Raw genomic sequence first — 13,883 nt, forward strand, 5'->3', positions numbered from 1 at the left:
ATACTCTCCATGTTACTAATGATAATTTACCATTTTCCTTCTTCTCCATAGGGCTTACTAGCATTGGGCATCAGTAAATCTGTTCAAACACCAGATCCTACTCATCCGTAAGGATATTATTGCCTTTGTTTTTGTTTGTTTTAGCAACAAGTCATTGAAATAAAAGCAACTGAATTTCAGAAATCTCCTGCAATTTATATATCTGCAGTTGGTGAAAGATTTGGTCTTTTTTTTTTTTTTTTTCACTGTAGTGTCTAAAATGCAGGACTCACCACTGTGTCAAAATAAATTCAAGGTATAATTTGAAAATGGAGTTTAAATTACTTTTTGCTTTGTAACACAGCATAGAGATCTTGTCTTATCCATATTGGATAATAACAAAGCATATATTTTAGTCTTAAAGTTGTTTTTATTTTGATCCAGGGAAATATGTTTCAGATTTAGACTAATGAGTTATCAAATCTAAAATTTTGCTGATAACTTTTATTAAATGTATACTTAAATCTTTTATTATGATTCAGAAATGATATTTATGTTTCAAAACATGTATTTGTAAAGTGAATGTACTTTTGGAATATATCATTTTGAATCAGGTTAATTCTTTGATAGAGTTTTTGCTGTATTTTCTGACAATCATCTAAAATGTTTGAACTTATACGCATTATTATTTTAACTAGCTTCATTAGTAGAATTTGATTATTCTTAAGCAAAAGATACATTTTTACTTCTGTGAATTTGCTCATTTCTGTTTTGTAAATACATTTCTTGATAGCAAGCCTCTCCTGCTATAAATAAGTATATTGTATTTTGACTTATAATTATCAGTAAGCTAATATTATAGGAAATACCTAATTCTCTAGACTGATAATTACACATCATTACAGTGTTTTACTATTCTAAGGAAAAAATAGTTTTCCTGACCAGTTTTATCTACCACAACTTTTAAATCAGAGGGTGAAATTTTTTATGTTCAGGTTGTAAAGATTTTTTTGTTAAGGTATTTTCAGTAATCTACCTTATTGCTGCCCAATAGAATTTTCTTTAATAATGAAAATATTTTATATATGTCCAATATTGTAGTCACTGGCTACACGTGGCTGTTGAGCACTGGAAACATGGCTACTATGACTAAATTTTAAACTATATTTATTTTTCATAAATTTAAATTGCTACATGTGGTTAGTGACTTAGTATATTGGACCATGCAGATCTACATGATAAAATTCTTTAATAAGAACCTGCAGATTTCTCAAAAACTTGTAAAGTGAAAGTAATGACACTTAATTAGATCTTAATTTACTTTAAATAAATATATATCCCATATTCATTTGTGTAAACTTTAACAGAAAGTAAAATTTTCTAAATCAAAACTGATGAAACATTGTCATATATATAAATTGGGAATTCTCTATGCTGAGATTACATCTTCACAAAAAAAATTCAAAGAGAAATTTTGATTAAGCATTCTTACTTGAATTTGCATCTATGCCAGACAGGTGCAATAAAGTTTGAGAGTAAAGTTCCCAAGAATTACTTTTAAGAATGAGTGATTTTTTTCTCTTCTAGTGTGTCATATATTTTTAACTCTCTTAACAATATTGTATTGGTACTTAAATGATAAAAATTAATGTACATTTTCACCAAAGATGCTTAGAAAAGCAGAGATTTTAAAAAATTAACTGAAAAAACATCAGAAAACTGAGGCTCTTGTTTCTAGTGAGTTTATAGTTGCTATCGGCTAAACTATTTAGAACCAGCAATAGATTATATATACTAAACTGCTAGCTTAAGTATCAAGTTATAGATAAGATAAATCATAGTTTGGCTAAACAAACCAGAATATTTAATTAGAAACTGAAGTACAAAGAAATTGAAGTGTTATATTTAAGTATTTTTAAAAGAGAAATTTTACCAGTAGATATGAAATATAATAATATAGTATCTTTTTAGGGTACATGGAAAAGGGATTAGAATATGCCTGAATTAAGTAACATTTGCTTTTCATACACCTATTAAGCACATACTTCGAAAGAAAACTTTTTTATTTTTGTAAATTTTAATTTTTCAATTTTTTAGGTATGGATTTTCAAATATGCGCTATATTTCTTCACTAATTAGCGGTGTTGGTATTTTTATGATGGGTGCAGGACTCTCTTGGTACCATGGAATTATGGGATTGCTTCATCCTGAACCAATGGAATCCCTTTTATGGGTAATCCTTTTTTTTTTTTTCCCTCACTCTTTCCCTGATTTTGGAAGTAGTATGACATAGTGATTGAGCACCATAGAATGCCTTTCATAGAATAGTATTGTGTTAGTCATCTTTTTATTTCTAGGACAATTTCCTGACATACAAAACTTAAACAAGATCATTCATTTTAGCTCATGCTTTTAAAGGTTTCAGTAAATGGTTAACTGGTTTCAAGGTAGACATATTCTGGTAAAAGGGCATAACAAGGAAAGCAGAGAGGCTGCCATTAAATAAAGAGAAGGGGGAAAGGTCTGAAAAACGAGAAGAGGCTGGAGACAGGATATACTTTTCAAAGGCGTGCACCGAGTGACAACTTTCTCCAACTGGGCCCCATCTCTTATGACCTGTTCAACTACAAACTTATCAGTGGATTGAGTCATTATTGATATTGGCACCCTGATGAGCCAGTCATCTTCCAAAAGCCCTACCTTGTTGACATGAGATTTTGGCGAAGAAGTTATTTTTAATGTGAACCAAAAAATTAATTGAACAGGAATGACAAAGCTTGACTGTACACTATAGAGTTGTGGTTTTTAGAACATGACTGGGCATGATCTCTAGATTCATTTGTTTGGTGATATTGCACAAGAAGATCTGCAGGTACAATTAAGCCCACCCTCCTTGATTAAAATCCTGGGCAGTTCTATTAAGTTGTTTAAATATTGCTGAACAAAAGACCCCTATTTAGTTTAGTGCCAAAATAGTCTCATATCAGTAATTAAAACACAGTATCCAGTTGCTTGTTACTAGTTTTAAGTTGAAACTCCATTTAAATTTAAAGGATTTGCTTTATGATCTGAAGCCTCCTTCAGGTTGGAAGCCTGGTGGAAATGGGAAGAGGAAAAGAGAGTCACCTTCTGTGTTGCCCTACCTGAGGCTTCTGTCCTCAGGTGCTCAGTGCCCAGCACTGGCGCGGGGGCCGATAAGTACTAGCATAGCATTCTTATTTTGTACCATGTTCTCCTCTGACCATTATAGATGTTTAAAGTGGTCTTTTCCTTCCTTGATCACTTATTAGAGATTATACTCCTTGGCCATTCTGAGTGGCTCCCGGGACAAGCATAAACTGGTCCTGTAGCACTCCCCCTAAGCTTCTGCAACTCATGGTGTAATTCTAAACATGTTTGGCATTTGTTTTAGTCTCCTTGCTTCCAGCTCTTCTAAAATGGTTTGTATGCAGTGTACAGTGCAATGAGAAGCCCAGGCTGAGGCCACCTTCTGTGCAAGGCCTGAATATCTTCTGGCACCTCATTTTGGAATGTGGGGATAACTGAAACCTATTTTGTTGTGTATTTTGGGTCATCAAGACAAGATCTCGTTGTACAGTTCAGGCTCACCTTGAATTCACTGTGTAGCCAAGATTGGCCTCACATTCACAGTGATCCTCCTGCCTTAGTCTCCTGAGTGCTGGGATTATAGGCATGTGCCCCCACACCTGAGTGAATCTAGTCTTGATTTAGTATACTACTATATCACACCAGTGATGCAAGAACAGGGCTATTAAAAGTAGTTTATTTACATTTGCCATTGATTAGTTTCCTGCAGTTTTTATTGGTCAGTTTCTTACAGTAATACATTTCATATAACTAAAATGAATAAACTTGTATTTCCTCCATCTGAAAAGTTGGCTTGATACAGTACCTCATTGCCCTGGCATTCATCTAATCTGTACAGTATCACTTTATAGAAGCAGAGCAGTTTCTGAAGTTAGAGATTAAATTTTGTTGGGTAATAAGTGTGTCTTAAATCAGGCATGAAGTAAAAGGACATGAAGAGTTACTGGGAAGTTTAGCTACTATGTTAATTACATTATCAGTCATTAATTTCAGGTTGGTAGTAAGATTTAGTGGAAAGAACCCAACCAAAACTGGAAAGCCTGTACTCCAGTTCTTATTTTAGACTCATTTCTGTGTATGCAGTCACATCACTTAACTTTGGAGACCTTTGTTTCCAGAGCAAAATTTTAAGAGTGCACATATTAGGTTTGAAACTTTCAAACTTGTTTCAGGATAACCTAGGTTTTCTAAAAGGTGTGTTGAAAATTCTACAAATGTTTGGTTTCAGTTTCATTAAAATTTTTAATAAATTTGTGTCACTGTTAACTCTTTTATGTATCTTAGACTAAAACTTCTTTTGCCATCTTTAATTGAAGAGAGTCTTGTAACTAGAAGAAGTGGTGATACCAAAAGAAATAATTGGTTACTGTTTATGACTGCTTCCACTTTGAATCAGGATTCTCTTCATACTGAGAATCAAAATCTAGAAATTACTTGTGTGTGACTGTGGAACTTTACTCTGTCTGTTATCCATAACCCTGATTTCAAATAATTGTGCCCATATCTCATTGTCCTCTTTTGAACTGTTTGCAACCAAGATCCTTATTGTTTAATTTGGGTTTGAATTTGTTTCTATTTCTGTACATTATAATTTTTATACATGGATAATTATGATTCTTTAGTGAAATACTTAAATTATTCTGTTTTAATTTATTTTCTAGGCATACTGTATTTTAGCAGGATCGTTGGTATCTGAAGGAGGTATGTACTGCCTCAAAGTGCTCCTTGTTCTCAATTTAGTGATATATATTCAGCAGTCCATTATTATAGTTTTACTTGATTGGGTTGATTAATGAAACTATGCAATAGGAATCTAAGCTTTGCCTACTTTTAGGAAGTTTTTGTATAATGTACTATGGATGTCCTATAATAGAGAAGGAAGGAGAAAACTATGTTTTATCCTTAATATCATATAATGCTCAGTACATCAGAAATATATCAGAATATAATAAAATGTATCAGAATATCATAAAAACTATACCGGTTTTTAAAAATCAGGTTTTAGTAGTGTTAATCAACAGTGGAGGCTGTCTTGTTTTGCCATAATCCTACTTAAGAATTCCTGAAATACGTACCTTTGGCATGACTGTGACAATATCAAATGAAACTGCCTAATTCACTGCTGTACTCATAGCGTATTTACCCTGAAACATTGTCATTTCCTATGAATGGTACAACCTTCACCCTATTTTAAAAATTAATATGATTTTAATTGACAGATCATAATTGTGTGTGTTTACTTGTCCTTCCTGTTTGACAGACTGTACAATAATGATTGTACAACTTGCTTCAAAAGGTTGAGAAGATCAAAAGTGATTGTGTTGAGTGTGATGCCTTCCAAATAGTGACTGTTCGCCAGGCGTGGTGGCTCATGCCTATAATCCCAGCACTCGGGAGGCTGAGGCAGGAGGATCCTTGCAAGTTCGAGACCAGCCTGGGCTACAAGATGAGCTCAAGGCCAGCCTGAACTGCATAGAGAGACCCTGTCTCAAAAAGACAAAAAAAAGAAAAACAAATAGTGACTGTTCAATAAGTTAAGATTGTCATTATAGTAATTTTATTTCATGACTATGGTTGAGAAATACGAGATTCATTTTATTATGATGAATTAGAGTTGATAATGACTAGAACTTTTCCATATTTCCAACATGGCATTAAAATATTATGTGCATTTATCTTTTGTGATCCCATCTTAAAGTTTGGGAGTATGAAATTTCTTTCTTGCTGATATAAACACCTTTCTTTCAGCAACACTTCTTGTTGCCATAAATGAACTTCGCAGGAGTGCTCGGGCCAAAGGAATGTCATTTTATAAGTATGGTATGTATTTTAGAAGCCAGATTAATTTCTCCTTTTAGTTATTTAAAATAACTTCATACTGTTGCTGTGTTCCTGATAGATAAATGCAAAGCATGTATTTCAGTGTCTTCCTTGTGTGTCTCTTAATAAAGCAACACTTTTTAAAAGAGAAATATAATGCAATCTGAGCATGTGGATACTTTCTATTTAGGTTTGACTAAGTGAACTATTGTATTACTTTGTATGATTATAAAACTTGAAAAAGTAACTTGACACTTAAGCCAATAAACTATATTTATGTTAAACAGGGTTTTAAAAATTGTGATCTGTCCTACATTTTTGTTTAAATTTCTAGTTTAGGGGCTGGGGGTTTAGCTCAGTGGCATAAGTGCCTGCCTTGAAAGCAGGCAGTCGTGAGTTCAATTCCCGGTACCGATAAAAAGGAAAAAGACAAAAAAAAAAAAAAATGCTTACAAATTTCTAGTTTAGTTTTAATTGGATAATTACCAAAATATCCTGTGATAGTATCAAGTTAACATTTCAGAAATTTTCTCTTCTTCCCCTTTTCCTCCATGATTAAGTAATGGAAAGTCGTGATCCTAGCACCAATGTTATATTATTGGAGGATACTGCAGCAGTCTTGGGAGTGACAATAGCAGCCACTTGCATGGGCCTTACATCTATAACAGGTAAATTATTCTTAAATTATAAGTGATCTATTATGTTACATAATTATATATAGGAATTTTGTTCTTATTGAATAATTTTAAGCCAATAGATTATTAAATATTAATTTCATAGTAATCATTAATTTATATGAAATATTTACTTACTAAAAACATTAGATTTTCTCTGAATAGAAATTTCTGGGCATGATAGCACATGCCTGTAATTCTAGCACTTTGGAGGCTGAGGCAACAGGGTCACCACAAGTTTGAGGCCAGCTTAGAACACCTAGCAAGGCCCTGTTTCAAAAAAACAAAAGCAAAAGCAACCATAAAAAAGAAAAAAAATTTCTCTGCATTAGAAATAAGTAAAGTAAGAGATTTATATTATACTGTAAATCTTTTTGTAATCACTCTTATCTTTAAACTCTACCAATAAAAGTTTGGATAATATGAATATAATTTTAGAAGTTGATTAAGATAATGAGAAAACTTTAACAAACTCAAGTTCTCAGTAAAAATATATTGTGGCTGTTATTCATTTGTCTTTTTTTTGCTCCTAGTGCCAATAATTCCTACTACTTCTATATTTATTTAACTGAGTTTGGTTCTATCCTCATTTTTATAGCTAGTCAGGTCTTTTGAGGACCAGTATAATACAAAACATAATAACCATTTAGTTTGAAAAAATCTCAATTTATGAAGTTGAAGTTCTTTTGGAACTATTACACTTCCCTTCTTCTCCATTTGATTTTAACTATTTAAAATAATTTCAGATAGTTTCCACAGTTCTGTAGTGTTTTTTCAAATAGTCTGAACTACAAATTATTCCTTCTCATCTTGAATGTACATTTTAAGAATGAAGCAGTGTTCTCCGGTGTACACTGTGATCTGAAATAACCCTAAAAATATTGATTATTTTTCTGGTTTACCTTTAATTTAAGCTCTTTATTAGACATAAAGTCTTTTAATTTAGCTCTCTAAAGAGCAGTATTTAATTTTAAATTAAACCTAGTAATTGATAATACTTTACAAGTAAGTCAGACAATAGAGATAAGTGAGTTTACTTTTTAGTAGCGTTTTTAGTTTTGTTTTTGTAGTACTGGATCTGAACATAAGGCCTTCAATCTAATCTATGTCTCCAGTCTTTTAAAAATGTTTCTGTGGTAGGGTCTTGCCAAGTTGCTGCTACCCAGGCTGAGCTGGAGCTTCTGATCCTCTTGCCTCAGCCTCCAGAGTATTGAGATTATAAGCATGTGCCACTATACCTGACTTAGTGTTATATTTTGACTATACATCAATAAAATCATCATATACATTGAGAGTTTTAGCAAAATAAACATTTTATCAAGCATTTCAAGTTAAGGTAATTTTGATGACATTTTCAAAATAAAAAGATTTATCATAAAAGCCATGTGTATAAAACTTACATATTTAAAATATAATATTCATTAATGTCTGTAATATAGATATTACCTGAATGCTCCTGAATAGTAAATTAGCATTTCTCAGCAGTTCTGAGAAATGCTTTCAGAAAAAGCATAAGCCCTAACAACCTAAGGCAGATTTTAAAACCAGAATCACCTAGAGGACTTGGTGAAACACTTAGTGGTGAACCTCACCTTTAGAATTTTGGAATCAGAAGTTCTGAGATGAAGTCTGAGAATTTGTGTTTGTACTTCCTTCTCAGGTGGTACTGATACTGATGATCCAGAAGCCACATTAATACACTACTACCTTTAGGCTTTCATTTCATGTAATGAATTCTCTGCTTTGTGTCTAGAATTGGTAATTAGTTAGGTGTCATCTTTGGTCCAGTGAGAAGAGTCAGCCATATCATTTTCTGTAGAGTTTAATTCTCTTGCAACATGTTGGTAGTAATGAGACACAAAACATTGTTACTTAAGATTTTTTTTTTTTAAATCGGTATCGGGGATAAAACTCACAACCACATGCTTGCAAGGCAAGTGCTTATGCCGCTGAGCTAAATCCCCAGCCCCATTAAGATTTTGACTTCACAGTTATTCTGCTAATCTGGGGTAGAAAAGTGCTACTGATAAATCTAAAATAAGTTGATTCTTTAATGCAGTGTTTTATAAATATGAAAATTGTATCTGTAATATGAAAATGCTCTTGAGTTCTTACTATGCCATGACTAGATTCAAGAAACAGATATAAATAGTTAAGTTACATAATGCTTTCATGTAATATAAAGAAGTTTTCCTGTCCTTGTTTTGAAGTACATGTGGTAAAACTATTAAGAGTCATTATAGGAAGTAACTCAAAGAGTTAGGAATGAATTTTGAGTCCGCTGACTTACTAATTCTGGTTATTTGCTTTTAAAAGTGGAGTTTTTATTAAAGTAATTATTTATTCACTGCTTTTCTACATGCTTTGTTTAGGCAACCCGTTGTATGACAGCCTTGGTTCTTTGGGTGTGGGCACCTTATTAGGTGTGGTCTCAGCATTCCTGATCTACACTAACACAGAAGCACTCTTAGGACGGTCCATCCAACCAGAGCAAGTACAACGGCTTACTGAACTGCTGGAGAACGACCCATCAGTAAGGTCAGCCTTACTCTGGTGATGTTCGTAGGGCCTACAAAAACATGAAAAACATACATGATGGGGTGGTTTTCAGAGGAAGTTTTGGATTCCTAGCCTCTGGGACTTTTTAAACATATTACTTTTCAGAATCAATATCGTAGAAAAAAGCAAGTACATTTAGGAAACCTGTTATAAGTTAGTTTTTAAATTCTGTGTATAACTTTTAGAGAAAGATATAATGAGATAATATAAGAATAGAAATATATAAAGCAATTGGCTCCTTAATGTGAAACCACTTAACATTGAATCATTACATTTATGTTTGCCCTATATTTATAATGCAGTTACAAATTTAATATATTAAAAGTAAAAGACAATGTTATTTATGGGGAAATGATTACCAAAGTGAATGAAATTTATTTGTATTTCTTTTGAAAAGAGACTTCTAGTTTATTTAATTGAATTGTTTCCTTACTCCCCCGCCCCCAATTTTGGGTATTGAACCTAGGGCCTCACACATTAGGCGAGTTCTCAGCCACTGAGCTACACCTTCAGCCCTTACCTTTTAAATTGTGTAAGGTAAGGATCTGAAAACTTAGGAGCCCAGTGGTAGAGCACTTGCCTAGTATGCATGAAATCCTGGGTTCAATCCCCAGCACTACAGACTTTTAAAAAAACCACACTGCAATGATCCACTAAATATTGCTTTTCTTACATATAAAGTCATTTTCAAACTTTAAGTAAAAATGTATTTGTCTTAGTCTGTTTTCTGTTGCTACTTGAAAGGACTTTCTTTAGTTCATATCTCTGGAGACCAGGAAGTTCACAATCATTGTGCCGCATCTGGTAAGGGCTTGATGCTGCATCAGCTCTAGTGGGAAGAGGGGTCAAGCAGGTGCATGTGGAAGAGACAGAACACGAGGGACAACCTTGCTTCTTAACAGCTAGTTCTTATGGCAACTATTGAAGTCCTCTGAGAGCTCAAACTCATAGGCGATGGCATTAATGTATTCATGAAAGCCCCACCCATCAGCCAAACATCTGTTACAAAACTCTAACTCTGGGCTGGGGATTTAGCTGAGCGGCATAAGCGCCTGCCTTGCAAGCAGGCAGTCGTGAGTTCGATCCCTGGTACCGATAAAAAGGAAAAAGACAAAAAAAAAAAACCCTAACTCTACTATATTGAGGTATAAAGCTCAACAGAATTTTTGATGGAGACAAACTATATTCAGACTACATCCATATGTTTGTTCTGTGTTATAATTGAAATCTTTTAAAAGTTTAGTCTTTAGAAAATGACCTGGATTAGTTAAACATTAGTGATTAGATTTATAGTCTCTGTTTTATATGTTTACTTTTCTTTTTGCAGTGCCAGAGAGTGCCAGGGCCTTTGCACTGAGCTATATGTGGATCCTTTTAATTTTTTTTTTCTTATTCTTTTTGAGATAGGGTCTCACTATGCAGTTTAAGTTTCTCTTGAGCTCACTTTATAGCCAGCCCAGACTGGTCTTGAGCTTGCAAAGATCCTCCTACCTCAGCCTCCTGAGTACTGGGATTACAGGTGTGTATCACCATACCTGACTTCCTTTTTGATTTTTGAGAGTGGGTCTTGCTAAATCACTGAAGTGGCCCATCCTGCACCACTTTCCTAGAGTTTCAGGATTACAGGCATGTGCTACTATGGGTGGCATTCTGTCTTGAAAAGTTTAATCTTAAAAGGTAATCATTTGGTTGGATCAAAGTTAGAAGTCAGGCATTGTTAAAATCAGACTGTGCCTTGATGTGAGACAATCCATCTTAATGTCTTTTTGGTAATTGGCCTCACAGAGTGAGTAGGAAAGTTTTGGTTTCTCTTTTGGTTGTTTTTTGAAGAGTTTGTGAAGAATTTTATATTCTTTCATTAGCAGAACTTAGTAGCGAACCATCTGAACATGGCTTTTCTGTGTGGGGTTAATTCCTAATTCCATTATTTGTTGTCGACCAACCTCAAATAAACAAAAAAGATTTCAAAAAAACACTTAATAATATAGAAGTAAATGAGCATGTCCCAAGAAAAAAACTACCAAAACTGACTCAACAAGAAATAGACAATACGAACTGTTCCACACAATATCTCATCTTCTGTTGCTGATACTAATTTTGAGTCTGTCTTGAGCATTTAAAATGCTAAAGAGTGTCAGTTTTGTTTTCAAAAACCAGCATTTGGTTTAATCAGTTTTCCCTATTTTTCTTTTTTCTCATTAATTTCTACATTATTCTATTATTTTCTTCCTTCTGGTTGCTTTAGCTTTAATTTGGTTTTCTTTCTCTAGTGCCTTAAAATGGTTGGTTAAGTTTTATTGCTGTTTTGTTTTCAATTTTTTGAGATGAATTTCACCATGTTATCTATACAGGTTTCATTTGGGCTCAAGTGATTGCACTGCCTCAGCCACCCAAGTACTTGGGGATGTACATACTCACATACTAAGTATTTAATTTCATAGACTTGTACAGATAAATTTTCCTTTAGGTACTACTTTCTTTACATTGTAGATATTTTGGTATATTATATCACATTGATCCAAAATACTTCTAATTTCTTTTTAAATTTAATTTTTAATATATGCATTTTTATTTTTAGTTGTGAATAATAATTATACATATTTATGAGCTATAGTGTGATATTTCCTTATATCTATATAATTTGTAATGATTAGAACAGGGTAACTGGCATACCAATCACCTCAAACATTCATTTCTTTGGAGTAGGAGCATTCAGAATCCTTTTTAATAGTTATTTTGAAATATGTAATCAGACTTCTGGGAGAACATGGCGGACAGATAACAGCAACTACCGGAGGCTCTCTGAAAGGCTCGGCTCAGAAGCCAGGAATGGTGCGGACTAAAGAGAATAAGCTGGTGGAGATATGCTCTGCTGACTCAGGAACGAACTGGGCTGAGAGAAACCAACTTGGAATGCAGTCCTGGTGCTAAAACAGGAACAGAAAAGCCTCGGTGTGGAGGCTGAACTCCCCGCCATTGGAAGCCGCGATTTGGGTTTCCCGCCGCAGCGGCTGGCTGCCTCTACATCAGCTCGGCAAGGAGAGAGACGCGGAAGCTCTGAGAACGGCAATCTGGGAACGGAGTCGAAAACAGGACGGGCAGGGAGGTGTGCACCGACTAGTGGTGAGGTGAGTGAGAGAAACTGACACTCCACCACAGTTTGACTCCAGCAGAGGACTTTCTGGGCCGGAGCAGTCCTGCGGGAGCAGGGCGCGGTGGAGACTCCAGCCACACATCCCCCTCTCGGGCGGGATTGATGAAAAGTGCCGGGCCTGCGTGACGCTGCCAGCGGACCCAGTAGGCTAGCCCAACCCAGATCCCAGAGCCTGACGGTGGCTGGGAGGGGCGGGCCCCGCATAGGCTGCCTGGTGCGCAACGGTGAGTGGGAACACCTAACCAGCACAATTCGATCAGGCTGTGGCTGACAGGGAGAGAAGCTGGGCCTCTCATATAAGCTTGCATATATAAGAAACAGAGAATATGGGAAGAGGCAGCAACAAGAAAGGCTCCTCGGCCCCCAATTCTGAGAAACAGGCAATAGCGGACACCGCACCAATAGACATAAAGTGCCATATAGAGAGCCTCATAGACCAATTCAGGAATGAAGTTATCAACGACCTGAAGCTAGAAGTATGCAGAATAGTTAGAGAAATGCTAAGCACCACCCAGGAAAAAACAGATGGTGGAATGAAAGAACAGAAAAAGAGGGGAGAATCGTTTGATGGAGAAAACAGAGAAAGCGTAGAGTACGTGAAGCAGGTTCAAAGGGACTATCAAGAAACTAAGAAGTCTATCCAAGACTGGCATAACAGCTTGAAAGAAACTAAGGACAGACTATCTGATCTGGAGGGCAGACTTGTAATATGGGAGAATGAAATGAAAAACTTCTTAAAAATAACAAAGAAACAAACAGCAATAATACAAAGACAAGAAGATGATAAGAGGAGCCATAACTTAAGGATTAAGAACATAAAAGAAGAAGTAGGGACACAAACAAGTGAACTACGAAAGCTACTCACAGAAATAATCCAGGAGAATTTTCCTAATTTAGCAAAAGGTAAAGATACTCAGATGTACGAGGCATACAGGACCCCAGCTACCTACAACCCAAACAGAGAAACACCCAGGCATATAATAATAAAAATTCCAGAAATTCAATACAAGAACAGAATATTAAAAGCTGCCAGAGACAAGAAACAGACCACTTACAAGGGAACACCCATCAGAATTACAGCAGATTTCTCTGCACAAACCATCAAATCACGAAGAGCATGGGGGGAAATAATTCAAGCTTTGAAAGATAATAATCTCCAGCCAAGATTGAGATATCCTGCACAACTGTCCCTGGAAATTGATGGAAAAACAAGGTGTTTCCAGGATAAAGAGGAATTTGCAACCACCAATTCAACTCTACAGAAAGTATTGCAGGATATTCTAAAAAAAGAAAAATACAAAGAACCCAGAAGTAGTGGCGGGGAGGCCACAACGAATGGAGCAGAGAACAAAATGAAGAAGACAAACTGACAGCTACTGACAGAAAAAGAGCTCAACAGAAATGAGACAGAGAAGATTGGATGATAGGAACAGCTATTTTGGAGAAAATGACATCTTAATAGGTAATACTGATTTAGTATCATCTTGTTTTGAAGTCTCATCTAGCTTTTGTTCTTCTGTCTCCAATGGTCTAAATAGGTTGTATCTTATTGGATTTTATTATGTACAATAGTATAAGCAAAAACCTTT

General features: G+C 35.0%; 1 protein-coding gene across 1 annotated transcript in view; it reads left to right on the forward strand.

The window, feature by feature from the left end:
• The window catches only part of Slc30a9 (solute carrier family 30 member 9), an 83,590-nt gene that overhangs the window by 56,694 nt on the left and 13,013 nt on the right, over window positions 1-13,883 (forward strand). Inside the window, exons 10-15 of the mRNA XM_063240564.1 lie at window positions 52-107; window positions 2,077-2,212; window positions 4,749-4,788; window positions 5,836-5,907; window positions 6,468-6,575; window positions 8,954-9,119. Coding sequence (XP_063096634.1) covers window positions 52-107; window positions 2,077-2,212; window positions 4,749-4,788; window positions 5,836-5,907; window positions 6,468-6,575; window positions 8,954-9,119 — 578 coding nt within the window. The remainder of the gene's footprint in view (window positions 1-51; window positions 108-2,076; window positions 2,213-4,748; window positions 4,789-5,835; window positions 5,908-6,467; window positions 6,576-8,953; window positions 9,120-13,883) is intronic.

Source organism: Cavia porcellus, unplaced genomic scaffold (assembly GCF_034190915.1).
Source record: "Cavia porcellus strain 051 isolate PalLab524CR breed Dunkin Hartley unplaced genomic scaffold, mCavPor4.1 scaffold_30, whole genome shotgun sequence".
Classification (NCBI taxonomy): Eukaryota; Metazoa; Chordata; class Mammalia; order Rodentia; family Caviidae; genus Cavia; species Cavia porcellus.